General features: G+C 35.7%; 1 protein-coding gene across 10 annotated transcripts in view; it reads left to right on the top strand.

Moving 5' to 3' along the window:
* The window catches only part of U2SURP (U2 snRNP associated SURP domain containing), a 46,010-nt gene that overhangs the window by 21,535 nt on the left and 5,495 nt on the right, over positions 1 to 18,980 (top strand). For 7 of the 10 annotated variants that reach the window (XM_074877565.1, XM_074877564.1, XM_074877567.1 and 4 more), the window contains 11 exons: positions 1,389 to 1,493; positions 2,692 to 2,758; positions 2,846 to 3,009; positions 4,129 to 4,291; positions 4,797 to 4,876; positions 5,929 to 6,016; positions 7,216 to 7,338; positions 8,688 to 8,844; positions 9,221 to 9,316; positions 9,897 to 9,963; positions 10,946 to 11,108. In XM_074877565.1, the coding sequence (XP_074733666.1) occupies positions 1,389 to 1,493; positions 2,692 to 2,758; positions 2,846 to 3,009; positions 4,129 to 4,291; positions 4,797 to 4,876; positions 5,929 to 6,016; positions 7,216 to 7,338; positions 8,688 to 8,844; positions 9,221 to 9,316; positions 9,897 to 9,963; positions 10,946 to 11,108 (1,273 nt within the window). Of the gene's footprint in view, positions 1 to 1,388; positions 1,494 to 2,691; positions 2,763 to 2,845; positions 3,010 to 4,128; positions 4,292 to 4,796; positions 4,877 to 5,928; positions 6,017 to 7,215; positions 7,339 to 8,687; positions 8,845 to 9,220; positions 9,317 to 9,896; positions 9,964 to 10,945; positions 11,109 to 16,513; positions 17,311 to 17,974; positions 18,974 to 18,980 lie in introns of those variants that run through there. The other 3 variants (XR_012629994.1, XR_012629993.1, XM_074877562.1) reach the window with 3 other exon arrangements.

Here is an 18,980-nt window from a genome sequence, read left to right as displayed (position 1 = left end):
TCAGAACACTGCTTTAAATAAAATGGCTATAGAATTACTGAGACTATGTACTCTTTACAGTGTTTCTGGGATTATAAAAAGCAAACAGGAAAATTGAGCTGTAGATAGCTGTTTGGCTTTTTGTGTAATATTTGAGGCAAATGTAGATTTAATGCTAGCTGATATAAAACAGAACACTTATTACTATGTTTTTAAGTTGAAATTTTTTTTTAATCTAGTGCATTGTATCTGTGGCAGAACTTTGAATACTCATGGTAGAAAACAATCACCTCATTACTAAGAAGTAATACAGAATTCTGCAGCTTTTCCATATAACAATTTTTGAATTTTAATAATTAAAAATTGCTAAAAGGAAATCTAATGAGATACATGTAAAGAACCAATATCCATTTGTTATATCTAAGAAAATAAATTTAAAAGTGTAAAAATCTGTAATATTTTTTTTGTTTGCATCACATTCAAATGACATGTGCTGTGAAGCTTTTGATATATGTAGATAATCTGTATTTGAAAATTCAGGATCCTGTTTCCAAAAAACCCCAAAAGGTTGGAAACTGGTGATCACTATTCTTTATAAAGCTTATATGACTGTCTCCTGTTAGCATGCTTATAAGTGGCTCTGCATTTGCACATGTGGCTTGAAAAATGTGCACTTCACACTTCCCTGTCTCAGGATGTAGTGCTGAATGAAACGAGTACAGATTTTAATTTTTTTTTTAATTGTGATTTGGTTCAGTTGAGTGTATGAGGGAGGAAACACTGGATGGTATGACACAAAATGATGGACAGTTTTTTGTTCTATGCCAGTAGTTGTGTCTTGACCAAAGAGAGATTATCTAAATTTAATAAAATCATTGCCGTGTTTGGCATCAAGAAGGCTATTTGCTTTTCCTTTCATACTTGAATAGTTTGAAAGCTGAATGCAATTTCTGTTGAATATTCAAAAGTATGTGTGTTCAATTTTGAGCATAATATTCAGCCACTTGTTCCTCTGTAGTTAACACTTTGGTCTTAGTTCTAGACACTAGATGAGGGCTTAGTTTTTGATAGTTAATTGTACTTTGGTGTTCAGTTGCCCATTTTTATGCATAAGTACTATTAAGCTTCTGCTAAGTAAGAGATGGTTGTAGGCTAAGCTGTGGAAATTCAGGAAGGAGGTCTCCTCTTAAATTCTTACTCCACCACTCCTAGGCATGTTTTTGTTTTAGAATGCCCGTGTCTCTGATGCAAGGCTATATAATATGTTCCATGTTACCTTATCTTTTATACAGTTTTCTTAACAATACAGCAAAATAATCTCCTGCACAGTTGTAGTATCTTAGGTGGAGTGTAGTTTTATATAGTGTTAGGTCTGAGTCAATTTTTCTTTAACTGTGTTGTTGTTGTAGGAATTTGCTCGCTTTGATACATCGAATGATAGAGTTTGTGGTACGGGAAGGGCCTATGTTTGAAGCCATGATCATGAACCGAGAAATCAACAATCCAATGTTCAGGTGCTTATTACATTTGAAATAGCACTAACTATTTTCACTGTTGCTAATATTTTGCATTTCTGAAATACTAATAAGAGTTGTTTTTAATATGTCTATCTTTATGGGCAGATTTAAATGTTACAAATTGTACAAATGCTTATTCTATCTTTTTATTAAGAAGAATGCACTTGTACTTCAGTTGTTACTAATGTGTACATATAAATAAAATGCTATATACACACTATAGAATACATTTGTATATATTAAAATATACATATAATAAAATTACATTTAACACCTACTTTTCTGAGATTTTCAAAATCATCAGCGGAAACAGTAGCATACATTTTGAAAAAAGAGAAGAATCTCCCTCAAAACAGACAGACTAACTCAGTGTAAACTCTAGTCTTCCCGGAGCCTAATTTCTAAACTTTAGCAAGAGCTGGGAGTCATTTTTCTTTGATGTCAGTGCAAATAGGATTAAACTTTAGCTGTTCTAGTGAAATTTCCAGCCTTTGTTGTTAATGGAATAAAAAAGGATCAATTTCCAAATTTCTTGTGAAATGCAGTCTCTGAAAAACTTTTTCAGGGAAATACTAAATGACTTTTGAAAAATGTTTTAATTGCTGCAAGGCTGAAGTGCTTTGTTAAGATTTTTATATACGCGTTGAGAAAATACGCAGGTCAAAATACCCAATACCCTGGCCATTAAAAATGGGCTGCCTTTTTTTTTTTTTTTTTCTTCCCCCCCACCGCCCTGATCTTGTCAGAGTGTTCCGTCAGACAATTTACGGGTGGAAAACTTCAAGTCATTTAGTATTTGATCTGAGCAACCTAACTGTATGAGTTCCTGCACCACATGTGCTGAGGTTGCAGTTGCTCCCATAGTGACTTGTTGCACTGATAATTCTTCTGCTTTATTGTGGGGCTGCACAGTCGTTCTTTCTGACCCTGTTTGTTCTGCTTTTAACTTCTGAGAAATGCAGTGCCTTTGTGGAATTCTGCACTGCTTTGAAGAATGTATATATATATGTGCGTGGAGTGGTTGCACTTGCTCTGCACAGCTGTGCTGTAGGTGTTCATGATTTTAGCTATCTTAAGTTCACTTGGTAGCTGAGGTGGGATTCTAAACAGGGTTTGGTTATAATTTTTTCTTTTTTATTCCCTTTAATTTGCTTCAGTTAAATAATATGTTTTGTGTCTTTGCTCTTTGGTTTAGGTTTTTATTTGAAAACCAGACTCCAGCCCATGTATATTATAGATGGAAGCTTTATTCAATTCTTCAGGCAAGTAGAATTTTAGTGACAATTCATAAATTCAGGCATAATGAAATGAAAGAACATCAAAATAAAAATACTTCTGTTTTTTGGTAGGGAGATGCTCCAACCAAGTGGAGGACAGAAGATTTCCGCATGTTCAAAAATGGATCATTTTGGAGGCCACCACCCTTGAATCCATACCTGCATGGGATGTCGGAAGAGCAAGAAACGGAAGCATTTGTGGAGGAACCAAACAAGAAGGGTGCACTTAAGGAAGAGTACGAACTTCCATCACTTTATAGTGCTCTTTTAACTGCTAATCTGCATGTTTTCTTCTTGTTGTGTTTTTGTAGTTATAATAAGTCATCCCTAAAATGTTACATGCTTGTTGTAATATTACTTAGAAACTCTCTTAACCTCAGTGCTTTTCAGTTAGTCTTTTTTAATGATACTTGTGGCTAAATATGTTCTGGATTTGGTTAGATTTGTCATCATTGAACAATGAGTCTTTTCAATCCCATTGTTATTAACCCTTTTTTTTGAAGGGGATTGGGAAGATGATAATTTTTCCTCATTTTCTGTTAATAGCTGTTGGTGGGGGTTTATTTCACCTTTCTCAACACTGCTATGATCTCATGAACTAAACAGTTATTATCTTAGATTTATTGATGCTGTGCATCAGAACTCAAAATTGGGAGCAGTTGTTAATAAGCAGGAAGAGACAGATCATCAGAGTTCTTTGCTGTGAATTGTGGGGATGGCTATGGTAGTGGAAATATATACATAATTTTCTTAGTTTTGCTATTATTCTTGCAACTGTGTTCTTAGCATGTAAAATTTTTTCTTCTTTTATTCTTTTCATCATAGTTATACCAGTCATGGTTCTGGAGGTTTTAATACATAATTTATTTTTTATATCTTGTTTTTGAAAGACTCAATAAGATACCCTTTTGAGAGTGTTCTCTATATATGGAGGTCAGGGAAGACCTGAAATAATTGCTTTTTACTACCTTTCTGAATCTAATGGTTTTTGTTCCGCAGCAGAAACTACTTGCATGCTTTATATTTATCCATTTTGTTTTAGGATTAAAGTAAATCCAGAAAGCTAATTACTTTGTTAGAGATACTGATCTGCTGCATTAGGTATTTCTCAGATATTTTTCCTTGATTTCTGTATGTAGTCAAGACCTGAGTGGGAATTTTTTGCACTTTGTTTATTTATGTAATGTGGATGCATATGCTCATGAGTCACTGAAAAGAAATCAGTTAACAGAGTATAGAAATATTTAAAATTGCTTTTGTCCTAAAGATGGAAAAATCAAAAACATCATCAAATGGAAATTCCCCAAAGTACTGTTAATTTTATATTGAAAGTATTAAAATTCCTGATATTTCAGACAGAGGGACAAATTAGAGGAAATTCTGCGTGGATTAACACCTCGGAAGAATGATATTGGTGATGCAATGGTTTTCTGTCTTAATAATGCGGAAGCTGCTGAAGAAATTGTAGACTGCATTACAGAATCATTGTCCATTCTGAAGACTCCTCTTCCTAAGAAGGTGTGGAGATTCTATATAAATCTTGCATTTTGGGGAAGAGCTCACTAAACAGCACATGCATATAATTTACACGCATTATTTTATAAGTCTAAGATATCATTGAGGTTTTGTATTAAAACGTGGGCTTGAATTTAAGTATGCTTTTTTCCTGTGCCATTTTGTTATAGTTTTGTTCTTTCTGAACCTGCTTGTAAATAGTGTTCTGCCTTACTGTGAAGTTGAAACCAGCAGAATAGTCTGTTCAACCGAGGCAATAAAAATTGGAATGCCATGATCTGTCCTTTGTAATACTATGTAATACCATGTTAAAGTGGCTAGTACCCTGTAGCATAACAGGGGACTCATTGCCTCTTAGCATGTTTATTAACAATATGGCTGTGTTACACTTAGTTCTAGTTTGATACTTCTAAATAGTTTGAGCTATCTTGTATTCTTTCTGGAAAAATGCATATATTCGGGATAATTTAAACTGGAGTTAGCTTAATTTGAACATTCTTTATTGTAGATTGCAAGACTATATCTAGTGTCGGATGTGTTGTACAACTCTTCAGCTAAAGTTGCCAATGCTTCCTACTATAGAAAATTGTAAGTATAATATTTTAGGTGACTGATGATTTAAAAAAAAAAAAATCCTTATATTCAGTTTTGTACATCTCTGGATAAATGTGGTTGTAGAGAAATTCACACTTTTCTATGAGGATACTGTTATAGCACTGACATTTAATCTCTTTGGATGACAATGTATAAGATGTAGCATGTTAGTGCATAGGGTTGCTTTATAATGCAAGAAGTGATATGCCCTGTGCAAGGGACCACTTGCATGGAACCTCGTAGGGGTGGGAATAACTCATGTGCCTCTTTACAAAAAGAGAGCCTGTAGATAGCATTCAAGATATGGTATAGCAAATAGTCCATGTGAAGAAGTCAATTTTTGAGATAGAATTTTTTTTATTAAAAGGTGTTTTTTAATTCTCCATGAAGTTTGGAGAATTTAAAAAGGGATCATTTACTTTCTTTCTAAGATGCTGAGCAGAATTTAGGAAAAATATCTAAACAGGACAAAGGTACTCTGCCTCAGACATTTGATTGTGTCTACTTCCTGGAGTCTCTAATGCTATGGTAGCATGAGGGGGAATATTCAGCGTGTTACAAAACTCTAGTGACTGCAGATGATGTTTCTTGTTGCAGTGTGTCTTTGCTGTGCCAGTTTATTTTTTGCACATTGAGAGAAGCTCAAGGGAAGCTAGGCAGCTGTTACTCACTGTGCTTTCATTGAGGGCCTCACTGAGTAAATTAGAATAGAAACATAACTAAGAATTTTTTTAAATACAAATTGAATTTTGAGACAATTCTTTCAGTGTATATAAGGTTGTAAAACTTCTTTTATCCTCCTCCAATCTTTCCAGGCTGTATAAAGAGACTGCAGCAGATGTGAAGATCTCCCTTCACAGTTCTGTTGTTGTCCAAGGTGATTTAATGCACAGTAATCATATTTGTTTTATAGTTCAGGTCATGGCTACTATAGGGATCAGAACCTTGTGCTTTTGAGTCCTGTGTCCCAGGTATTTTCGTGAATTATGTATGTCCAGAAAAGATATTACAAAGTTTAACTAAGAAATGTATATGTTTAATTCTAGTTTTGAAACAAAATTATGTCAGATATTCTCTGATCTCAATGCTACTTACCGTACAATACAAGGCCATTTACAGTCTGAAAATTTCAAGGTATGTATTTCATTGTTATTTACATGACATAGATGTTCCTGCACAAGAGATTGCATACTATGATAGGTGGTTTAGACCTCAAACTTCCTAAATAAGCTTTTTTTTAAAAAAAAAAAAAAAAGTTTTCTCTATTGCAAAGATAGACTTGAAATTAAGGAAGAAAATTAGCATCTAACAGCTGAAGTGTACCAGTAGAGGTATAGTTGAGTTGAGAGGATATCTATCTAGTACTTGAATTGCAAACAAGGCCTTGTAGCTTTCTGATTATTTTTGGACCACCTATATTTCAGTTTCAAAAATAAATTTGGGCTGCTCAGTGTGGAAAGAAACTGCTGGACATAACAGCATAAAGTTACTTTTTAACATTTTTGTGATAGGGTTTATTTTTTGAGGTCTGATAATCAAGTCTATCTGTGGGTAGTTGAGAGTGACTTTTGAGATAAAGTACTCTGCTTCTCATCATTCTCATGCTCAGCCTGGCTTTTCCTTCTCCTGTTTTCAAGATGCCTCTGTTTTTTTCTTTTTTTTTTTTTTTTTTTAAATCAGAAGCTTTAAATACAAAGCTTAGAGTGTAGTTAGTTTTCTTGCATTAAGGTCTTTATTCTGGTGGTTCTACCTTCTCTGCTCCGTGTTGCTCTACATTGCAAATCAGTTTTAGTTATCTGCTATTTTAAAACTGTTTATTAATATGGTAAAGACAGGCAGTAGGTTTTTTTATCTACATCTTCAGCTACATTTAATGTGTCAAGCTTGAGCTGAAGCCCATCATTTCAAATACACTTCTACAAAAAAATGAAAGTCAGAACATAATTTCAGTTCAATAATATGAATAAGCCAGTGTTAATTTTAGTTATTTTATGAAAGGAAAGATATTTTCTATTACATTTATTAGAGGCACCTGCTTAGAACATCTGGGTAGAATGAAATTTACTATTGGGATATGAACAGCTGAAATTGATAATGCAACAGGAATTTAAAGGGAAAATAAAAAACCCTAGTGAGATTTTTAAAAAAGTGGTTCCTATATACGTATTTTTGTGAAATTACTTGTCTTGCTCAGCATGGTATCATTGTAATATACTCCAGTATGGAACTACTTAGGAGTAGCTGTCTACAATAGTAGTTCTCTGTGGTGTATTTCCGATCACTTAAATTTCTTAATGCAAATTTATTACCATTTTTTTTCCTATTGCTTCTAGCAACGGGTAATGACGTGCTTCCGAGCATGGGAAGACTGGGCGATATATCCAGAACCATTTCTGATCAAACTACAGAATATTTTCTTGGGGCTCGTAAATATTATGGAAGATAAAGAAACAGAGGTAAGTGACCTTGGTAGTGATACTAGCAGATGGTGAGGAAAAACGTATAAATATAAAATAGGGCTGGCAAGGATTAATTTGCTATCTCTGTTAGTGTGAATAAACCTTTTTTTCCCTCTGAATCCTTGCTCATAAATACAGGCGTAACATATTTTCAGATGCAAATACTGTTTAATCTGCTTATGCATTTGTTGCTTGTAGATTAGGTGCTGTGGTAAAGTTATACTGTGAAGCCATTTCAGAGCAAAGACTAGTGCAGAATGACAGCTATTTCCATTGTATTGGAAATACTCTGTAGTATCTGTCTGTGAACTTTGCATTAGAATTTCAGGCATCAGTTTTAATTTCTGAGAGTTCTAAATAGCTAGGCATCTGGCTACCTGAATCATCCCATTTCTTTTAGTGTGGGTGTCACACTTGCATGTAATAGAGCCATCAGAGCTTTCTTAGTTTGAGAGGAGGGCTGTGATGGATCATTTGCACTGGTCATATTCTACTTCGATCTTTGCTGTGTTGTATTAGAGCAGTAAGTTGCTAACTTTCTAGTTACGCTTTATATCTTTTTATTTTATTAGAGGCTATTTTAAACATATGTAGCAAGTTTTAGTTATTGCATAGTAACATGTATAAATTATTCAGTATTTTGAAGCTCTATACTTAAAATTTCTAGAACACCATTAGCACTGAGTGAATGTGTACTGATCTGTTTGCAGTTCTGTATAAATATTATTTAAGAGAATCAAGACGGTGGACACTAATAAATGGATGTATGTATAGGATAAGTTCATTTTGTAACTGTGGAAGCATGCTTTTCAGAACAGCAGGAGGGAGACCTACAGTGTAGTTGGAAGGTTAGCTTATTTCCCTCAGCAGTAGAGCAGGGTGAACGTGCCTCTATGAAGGACAGTGCCTGTACCTAGCAAGTTAGAATACGTAGGTGTATTTATCATTTATTTGTGTTCCTGCTAAACAGTTGATTTCTGTCAGTTGTTCAAATTACTGGTTCTCAGGGAATCTTTCATATGTAGTAAGTATAATTTATCTGACTGTAATTGGCTAATTTCAAGCTAAACCTCAGCTTCATACCTCCTTTTGAATATAGGTACTGCAAAGCTTTTAGTACATTGTGGACAAATTCCAAGTTCTTTCTTAAAATTTTTTTGTAGGAGGATTTTGTAGTGTTTTTCCTCTGCAACAAGCAACTGTACTTAGTAGTAACAATTGTTAAATTTGAGTTTTTTGAGTTTTAGGTATTTTTAAAGCTACTCTTTAAAAACAAATTGATAATTGGAGAAGTAAAGAAAAGCAATGTAGATTTGTTCTTGAAATAATTCATTATTTGCTTTCAGGAAGTACCAGATGATCTTGATGGTGCTCCCATTGAGGAAGAGCTTGATGGTGCTCCACTAGAAGATGTGGATGGAATTCCTATTGATGCTGCTCCTATTGATGATCTGGATGGAGTCCCAATTAAATCGCTGGATGATGATCTTGATGGAGTTCCTTGTATGAAACGTTTCAACTTTACCTACAGTTTGAATCTTCAATTTTTGATGATGATTTTTTTTTCTGAGTAGTTTCTACAAGTACAGCCAAGAATTAACATGGAACGTAGCTTTGTAAAATGTTGACTTGATTAATTTCAATTTGTTCTAGGAATATTTAATTTAAAAACTGCTTTTAGACTGTAATGGCTTCAGAGACACAGTAGGTGTCTTCTGATGTTATGCACATCAGGTTCCAAATCCTAATTTCTTTCCTTTGGAAATAATAAAACTGTATAATATGCCTCAGTATTTAAATCTGGTTGCTATATTAGGATTTTTCTGTTTGAATTTTTGAAGTGCTTTGGAAATTATTTTTCTGTGTCTTTCTCCAATAGTGGATGCAGCTGAAGACTCAAAGAAGAATGAGCCTATATTTAAAGTTGCCCCTTCGAAGTGGGAAGCAGTGGATGAATCAGAACTGGAAGCTCAAGGTTAGCTTCAAGTATATGTTAAACTAAAACACTTCCCTAAGCAAACTGAAAGCTTAATGTCACTTACCTATTTCATGATTATTTTCAACTGATCTGTTTAAAAGAGCTAATATGATTTCTGTAGTAACACAGTACGATTTTCAATTTTAACTTCTTTTTTTGCTTACAACTTCAGTGAAGGAAAATAGTGTATTCTGGTTTTGTTATTCTACTTCAGTAACCTACCAATCTTTAAAAATAATTTCCGCTTCATTAACAATAAATACTGGAAAAAAATCTGTGTATGTGGCTGGCAGGCTTTCTAAATATTTGTTTGGAAGATAAGATTTTAGAAACTGACAAATACTTGGCTGCTTTTGAAGGATTTACTGAAACATGATATGCAATGTAAGTGAATATCTATGTAAATAGTAAATATTCTGTTAAAGTGCAGTTTTGAATATTTCTATGAAACAGAAAGTCTGTATTAAGTGCTAGATGCCGGTATATTTTATCACATGGTAATTATGATATTTACAAATACTAATTTTCAGATTAGTGATAGTTTTTTCTGTTAAAGTTATCTTACTGTCTCTTCTAGCTGTTACTACTTCTAAGTGGGAGCTTTTTGACCAACATGAAGAATCTGAGGAGGAAGAAATTCAAAAGTAAGTACTTTTTCATTCTGATGAAAACATATTCATTTTCTGCCTCTAAGGTTGAGTGTCTTTGGAACTGCCTATAAGATACATATGTATTATAAGAGCAGAACAAAAATGAAATTTTGAAAGTAAGAAAATGGAGAAAAATCAGGATTTTAGTGCAGCATGCCTTCAGGCCCCATAATTTTTTTCTAACATGATAAATTACACCTTTTGGTAGAGTTCTTAACCATAATCTTTAAATTGATGCTGGTCTGATAATGTCAAATAGTAAGAACTAAGGTGGTAGTATTTTACAGTTTGGAATCCTGATGTCAGATATGTGTGAATGTATTTGAACCTCTGACTTTTGCTTGTGAGACAAACACAGTGAATAACGTCCTGATGTGTGTGTTTCTTTGGATGCTAATAGACTCCATGCCATCTGTTGTTTTTGACCAGTCTCTTGCTTTGTTCTTTAGGCAATTGAGAGCATGTATTAGTAATGCTTTAAATAGCTTACTGCATTGCGTGTAGTCCTGCAGCACTCTAGTGGCCAGTCTGCGAATATAATTTTGAGTATCTGCCATGTCTTAGGTTTGTCTCCAAAAAGCAAAAGTGTAGTAGATTTTGTTCTTTTATAAAACTTATTATATCTGGAGAGCATAATTACAGCACTTAAAGATTTTGTTGAGGTAGTGGACTTGTTTTGTAGGTGAGTTAGATATGGATTTGGTGACCATAAATTTCAAGAATTCTTCTGCACTCTGTTTATATGAAAAGTGTAGATTATCTGAGTAATAAAATTAACAATTTAAATGAAAATATTAAGATAGCTATCTCACAGATGGAGACTGTTTTGTAGCTGCAGACTTTTACATAACATAATCTTACTTAACAAATTTCAAAACCAGTAACTAATCATAGAAACTTAAGTAGGAGAGATAGTAAATATTGTAACAGATAATTGTCTTTATATAGCAGTTAATTCTGTATGTTTTCTGTAAAGTCAAGAAGAAGAAAGTGAAGATGAGGAAGACACTCAGAGTTCTAAGTCAGAAGAGCAACACATGTATTCCAATCCTATTAAGGAAGAAATGCCTGAATCCAAGTCATCAGTCAAGTATTCAGAAATGAGTGAAGAAAAGCGTGCCAAACTCCGAGAGATAGAGGTCAGTGTGTGGTGTTTTGTGCCACCCTTCTGTACCTTTCCAGTCCTCCCTGAGTTTTCTACACGTAATAGGGAGTTATTTTTACTGAAATAATTATAGTCCTATTATATAGTGGGTTTTTTAGGCCGTTGTATTTCTATAGAGGTATGTTTACAGCCTTGCTTTGCCTTATTTTGGCTTTCAAAATAATGCAGGAAAAAATGAAAAATTGAGTCGGGATATTGCATATTGAGAATCACTCTTCTTTTCAGTGTCCTTTTTGAGTACCGCTGGTAGCCTTAGATTGCTTCGGTGCCTCTACACTTTCCTCTCCACTTGGCAAATGGGAGTGACTTTTGGATGTGGCCTTAGTCCTATGCCTTTCTTGTTCTTTCTGTCTCTTGCCTCAAAGTGTCTGTATTTTATTGCATTTAAAAGTTGTTCTTTTCACTGGGTCAGCCATTAAACAAAGTAGATGCAAGTAAACCAGGTGGTCCCGGAAGTGGGGCATTTTAATTGAAGACCTACATGCAGTTTATAGGGCTCACTCGTTCTTTTAGCCTTTCTCCAAGCATAGGTGTTAGTATACCTGTTAAGGTTGATGAGCACAGATTCTCATGTCTTCATGCTGGCTTCTAAGCTTATGGTTGACTGAGAAGTTAACTAGAACTTGAATTTAGCATGAGCTTTGTCTAGCAGTGAAGTCTTTCTGTCATACAGTGCCGTGCAAAAACAGGTTTAAAACTGCATGTGACTTCCCAGCTTGTATTCAGTGTTAAAACCCATGATACATTGAATACTGAAATTCTTGTGCCTTCTGTTCAGTGCATTAAAATGATATTAAGAAAGGTGCTAAACTGCTTCTTGCAGTTGTTGTATCTCCAAGCGACAGATTATAATTTGGTTAATGTTTTGAAGGTGGAATTGTGGCTGCCTACCTATTTATGCTATAATGTACTAGTTAGCTAAAATTAGGCATTAGCAAAGCCCCACAATACTTGAAGATATACAAGAAATATTTTAAAACGTCACAACTGTTGTTTCTTCCAAATATACTTCTCTTTAATTATTCAGATTATTAAGATTAATGGACCATAACTGAGCACTTGGAAACCTCTTGCTTTGCGTAGCAGTTTGAAAATTCATGATGCATAGCCATTCTGAATTTGAGACAAGCTAAATGGGATTTATGTCTGACTTGACTCATGGTGGCAGTAGTTCTGTAGAAAATATATCATGTTAGACTAACGAAAGTACAAGTGAAACTAGTTTTCATTTTGCTGTAGTAATGATTATAGTGGTTATGGAGAGGGCTCCTTTCAGATTGAGTATCTGTTTTATAGATGTTATCCTGGCAGTTGTGGAGACAGATTAGGGAAGTGATTTAGTTTAGCCATTGTCAATTTTGCACTGCACAAGTGTTGTAAGTTCTTTCATCAACGTATCCTGTCTGTAACAGTTTTAGGTGGCAAATATTTGAGGTTTTCAAGTTCATGTTGCCATCTTTGTTCTTTGTGGTAAGTAAATTGCCACCTCAGTTTCAGACTTCTGGAATTGCCAGAAAAGAATTGTGGGTTTTTTTTTTTTTATTTTCAGAATGTTTCAGACACTATATAGAAATACTTAAATTTTAAAATTTCTCCTCAGGTTTGTCATTGACAGGAAAGTACTCCCTGTATTACTTTAAAGCATTCATGTTCAGTGTTTCTTCTTAGTATGTACCCAGTCCCTGCCAAAGAAGATATCGATTATTAAATTTGAGGGGTGGAACTAAGGGAAAAAAACCAAACCAATTACCAGCTTTAACAATTATGCTATCTAATATACACATTAAAAATGTGTAAAATATTTGCCAAAAAAAAGCAAAGTCTGATTGCCTAGCAGTTTACACAGTGACTACCAGGGATGCTGAAACATGTTTTTTCATGGACTTTTTGGAAATTGATGAATACAAACAACAGTTCTCTCTCTTCACACAGTTAGTAAATTGAGTTTGTCAGCTGGGAGGGGAAAGTTCAGTAAGAAACAAACTTTGGCCACAGCCATCAGACTGGTGCCATCAGAGAAGACAAGCTATTTTAACCCTTTGTTTGTCTTCTCCATACCCGTTAGCCTTGCTGAAGTGTGAATTCTTTCCAGAACTCAGCAAGAGCAGAGGCTCTTTTGTAACACTGAGGAATGGTGATTTCTTTAATTTTTTTTTTAAGTGTGGAAAGATGGCACTTTGCTTTACATTATAACTCAAATTTCAGAATGGTCTTTATAGTGCTATGCTTGTGTGTATATATCTCTTTCCCTGCCCCAGGGACATATAAAAGAAAGGTATATTCCTCTTCGTAAAGAGACCTCAGTGCTGTGAAGTGTTAGAAAAATGGGAATTTTATGTTGCTTAAATTGTTCATTAAGCTTGTTTCCTCAGAATGTACAAAAACTTACAGACAAAGTGAAGCAGCATTGTCCTCCTTGGGCCTTTCTCTAAGGTACTTTACTTCTGTCCCCATCTTGCTGCACAAGATTTTATAATTCTACCCCAACAAAGCATAGCGCAAGCGCAGACTTCATCTGCAGCAGGAGGCAGGCTCTTCGCAAATCCAGATGTATCAGTGCTTCCAAAAGGGGCAAACAGAATATTTGTCATCTTTAGTAGCTGCTTTTACGCACCTTTGTGTTAGCCACCTGAGACCTCAAAATAGTGTTCAGTTGCTTAATCAGAAGTAGAAGACTAATGGTCTTCAGTCTTCCTGTTCAGCCTTGCTGCTATATACTGCTGAGATGCAGGACTGGATTCTCTTATACCGTCCTGTGTTTGTACTTTGTCAGTACCTCCCTGCCCAGTGCGTGAACAGGTTCTCCCCTGACAAAAATGTCTTGTGGTATTTCAGGTGCAATCTGTTTTTCTACCGAAAGCGAAAGAAGTTTATCCTGCATGTCACAAAGGAAAGGAGGTTACTCTCCTTGCTTTTTTGTTATGAATTGCTGTACCAGACAAGATCAAAGTTCCTTTAGTGTAGTATTCAGTCTCCAACAGAGAATGACTAGACCACAAGATACGAATAGATTAAGCATAGTCCACAAGAGCAGATTGTATTTAAGGCCTGTTGTGCGTTTCAAGTACCTTTGTCAAAAAAAATGAAGTTCCATACAATTTCCATTATTTCTTTCTCTGGATTATGGTGCTTAGTATGCACAATACTCACATCTGAGTATTTGTTCATCAAGTCATAGGAGCTGTCTGAGTCTTGTAATCATCACTAGAACAATACAACCCTTTGGTCTTCACAGTCTGTGGAGGCTTCTGTACCTAGCTCATTTGAGGCCACTGCAAAATGGCAAAATCCAATTAAATATCTTACTCATTGCAGCTTAATAATAACAGATGAGACAAATTGGCTCTTGCTTGACCAGTAGTTTTGCTATTTATAGCAGTTGTTCCTTAGGAGATAATGAGTATCTTAATTCAGCAGATTCTGGTCTATTTTAAAGCTTGGAATCTACTTCTATTTTACACAAAGACAAAAGTGAGGAATTGCTTAGCTCCAAGACACGTGACGTCCTGTAAAGTGCGATTGAGCAAGTCAGAGATCTGCTACAGCTGAAGAGGTATTTCACATGTGTACATCAGTATCATTGTCATCTGTTGTTGATAATATTGTAGCTGCAGAAATTCCACTGCTCGTAGACTCACTGGAAAACTCAGGCTTTCAAAGAAATACTTTGCTCTGCTTCTAGCAAAGCCTAGGACTTGTTGCAGCCATTGTTGGGGGTGAGTCTGTTTTGAGGAAAAACAAACCCCTTTGGTCTGCTTGGTTGTCTCTCCTGTCTGTAATCAGTCTAGATTTGAGTGCAATTATATATTAAGCAGAAATTCCTATCTTTCATCAAGCATTCGGGGATTAACTTCCTAGTTAATCCTAGTATGTAGTATGTACTAATTTACCTTAAGTAAGTTGTGTTTGAACCTGGCTACTTAAGTTCTGAGGCTGTGTAACTGTGGAATAACCTCTTGTGAAAAAGCCTTTTTTCCCCCGGAAGACCCACTGTGTATGGACTCGGACAGCATCAGCAGAAGATTAGAAAACCAAGAACAGTTTTTGAAAATAGATTAATTTTCAGGAAGGGAGTCTGCTCACAGCACACCTGTTTGTGTCAAAATGCAAAAAGCTACAGGCAGGGCTTCAGTTTGTGTCAGTCTGTGGTTTCGCTGGACCATAGCAAGATGTTACCGTTTTCTGTAACTTATTAGTTTACTGGTTAGTCTGTAATCAAGGCCTCAACTTCTATGAAAGGCTGAATCTTTTAAACTCTCCTCAAATGAGTTTGAAGAGAGAGAGGGAAAATTTCAAGATGAGAACCGATACACAAGAGTCATGTTTGTGGAGCTGTTTATCTTGAACTTACGAGAGATACCTCCTCATGGTTAGTGAGAAATACCATCCCTTCATTGGAGCATTTAGTAGAGATTGCTCACAGGAACTCCAGTGATATTTGACACTTCTACATTGTAGTCTCTGGAAACCTCTAAACTCTCTGCTGTGGGAGACTGCTGTGTCTAAGGAATTAGTATCACAAAGTTTTGGCACAGGGTTTTGAAAAATTTTCCCCTTCCATATTACCGTGTGCATTGCTGACTCCAGACATAGTCTAGATAAAGTCAATGTATCTACTCCTAATGATGAACAGGCTTAATAGTTTTTATCTGTTGGACAAGAATAGTTAAAGAATAACCAATTCAATGAGAATGTATTAGTTCTTTCTAAATGGAGGTTTAGAAAGTGGAATGCTTACAGAATTTATTGGTTAGATGCTTAAGCAGATTTAAGCCTAAGTTTTAAGGGTCTTTCTCCCGAGCGGGTACCTGGAACTGTGTGATAGGTATATAAACATCATACACTCTACATTAAAAGGTCAGTAAGAAGAGTGTTCAGTACGGCCAATATGCTACACCAAACGTACAGGTTTATATGGTAATTCTGAGAGAATTCTTTTCTGAATCTTTGGGACCGAAGTAATTCCTTTTCTTTTAAAACATAGTTATGGTGGTGATGTTTTAGAGCAGGTAGCAAAAGCTGCTGTACATGAAGGTGTAGGATGAGCTGATCTGATCTAACTGCTCACCTCTACTGAAAGGGAATATTCTGATCCTACCTGTGAGCTCTGGCACTTGCTCATTCTTCCCCTGAGACAATACATCTCACTAATGCAGGGAAAAAAATTTGAAGGTGAGAGGTGGACTTCTGCTGGATTAGTGAATTTATCTGGCTTGTGGAAGGCTCAGGCAAGCACTGGAGCTGCTGCAAGGGCAGGGTGGAGGAGGAACCTTTTGCTTGGAGTGCCGGAGTAGAGAAGGGAGGTGGAAGAGAATGATCTTCTGTAGTGAGCTGTTGATACCATCTCAGTATTTTGTAACACCTAGTCTCCTTTTCCAGGGACGTACTAGAGCTGATTTCCTCTACCCACAGCGTCTTTCTAAAAGGAGTCAGGTTCAAAGGGAGCTACAGCAAGTATGTGGAAGAGAGATCCACTGATGACTGGTCTGTAAAAGACCACAGCTGTTTCAGGAAACCATACAATCTTAACGGGGAGGTGTTGAGTTAGTGGTTATTGTGTAGGCTTTTTTCCTCTAGGCACCTGCTAATGACCACCTTCCCCCCCCTCCCCATTACTGGAAAAGTTACATGCAAATAGTTCCTCCTGGCATTTTAAATTTTATGCCAGCAGTGAGTTGTGCAACATGCATGTAAGACAGGCTGCTGGAAGTTCAGCATTTCTTTGTGTCCACATTACCTTATTAAATCAAATAAAGCCTGTTGATCAGATTCCTAGTTTTCCTTCATGTCAGGTTGCTTTGGGTTATAGACTTATGTTTTCTTGCTTTCAAAATATGGTTAAACAGAGATAGTGTCACAGCTTTGTTGGCTAAAAATATAAAGAAATAAAATCTTGTAAGGGTGGGGGTTTGGTTTTTTTTTTTTTTCATTTTTGTTTTAGGTTATCTGGGTGATTTAGTTGAGAAAACAAAGTAGAAGTCTTATGGTCAAGTTCATACTATGGCAGCTCAAGAGGCCTTGTGGATCAGCTAAGCTTCCTCTGTACTCCTTCTATTCAGTACTGAATGTGCTAAGCAACTAATGGCCTTGGAGTTTACATCACGGTAGAGCATGCGATCTTGATTTCTCACCAGAACAAGTCGTACAGGGTGGCACTGAATATATGGTTCCAAGAGGTACTCCTGCTTTTGAAACTTCTACATTTGAAGGGGGGGAGAAGAAAAAATGCCTTTGTGGAAGGTGGAGTGGTATGTGACAAATGATGATGTCAGTTTTCCATTGGCTGCTGACTGTTTAATTGGCCGAATTGTAAGCAAAAATGAAAAATGCTCAACCATAGGTAGAGCATACTCTGTAAATGGGGGAGGTAAGCACAACATTTGTCAGCAATTTACCATGGTACAAGATAGCAATGTCTCTGTCCCCCCCACCCCACCCCCCTCAACAAGTTCCTTCATCATATTTGAGACAAAAATGAAAAATGTGTTGTTGGCATAAGCTCTGTACCTGAAGGGGAAGGAGATCCTTTCCAAAGCCTGTTCAAAGTAGTGTTATCCTTGCCTGGGTTTTATGTTTCTTAACATATTTATTCTTGTGATTAGTTTGTTTTTGTGATACCTTTCCTTTCTGCTCAGTCAATAATTAGAAGGGCTAATTAGAATGTATCGTGTTTTCATATCCCGTCTGGCCTGCTGCTTTTGACAGGGAAGAAAAAACCTTTAGAGTTTTTATTTTTGTGCCTACTTCATATTAGGGAATTGAGGACCTGGAGAATAAGAATCCTTTCAAATAATCAAAATGGACACAGTTGCAACATTTTTTTCCTTTGTGTGTTTTCAGTGTGGAAGATTTAAATATTTCTGAAGAGAAAAATATTTTGTGTGTTCGCTAAAAATGAAACCTCAAGCACTGGAAAAATCTACTCATATATGGCTGTGCAAGTTGGTATTGAAACACGAAATACAGGAGGGTCAGAGCATTAATATTTGGAAGAGGGCTGACAAATGCAACATGATTTATTACCAAGCCTTGAGACACCTCCTCATCCGAAAAAACTGAAGGATTGTTTATAAGAGGCCATGACAGTAAGAGTAAAGAATTGACAAATGATAGGAGATGTGAGTGAAGTTTTATGATGTGAGTCAACGTGGAGAAAGATTTTAGTGTATCTAGACCAAAAAAAAAAACCCACATGGAAGAATTCTGACATTTGCTTAACTTTGTGACTCAGTTGGCGATACTATCACAGTAAATTCAGTGTTACATTTAGCAGCACTAGTGAACTGAATTTTGTTGCTCAGCTTGATAGCATGTGAAAGATTATGTCAGTAAAAATCACTTCTTTGAAATCAGCCACTCTGTGCAAACAGCCCTGAAGAGGAGATGCATTTGTTTTATGTCCTAATTATGTCAGTCATTTGATTTTAATGTTTAGGGTTAAATGGCAAAAAAAGGTAATTTCTGAAGGAAAACTTGGGAGAAGTTGAAACAATATTATTAAGACACCTGCAGTAAATGATCTCATTTTGAAAGAAAATAAACAGGTAATGATCTAAGAAATATAAGGATGCAGTGTTCTAATGATGGAACAGAATTTATTAGAATAACGGAAAAAATCTCTTTATTTTTAGTTCTTAATATGTCTGTAAACAACTGCAGGTGCCTGCAGACGAGTATGCGGTTTTACTGCTTTGATCCAGTTTAAATTAAGTTACTATCTTTTTGTGCACAAACTTGTGTAGAAAGAGTGAAAACCAGAGATTATAAATCATGGAAATTTCATTTTCAGCCAGCTGCCTAACTGGATAATAATAAGCCCAATAACCTAATGGTCAGTATTATTTTC

The sequence above is a fragment of the Strix uralensis genome, chromosome 9, assembly GCF_047716275.1.
Source record: "Strix uralensis isolate ZFMK-TIS-50842 chromosome 9, bStrUra1, whole genome shotgun sequence".
Classification (NCBI taxonomy): Eukaryota; Metazoa; Chordata; class Aves; order Strigiformes; family Strigidae; genus Strix; species Strix uralensis.
Note: the sequence above shows the minus strand (reverse complement) of the source record. Positions and strands in the feature narration are given on the sequence as shown.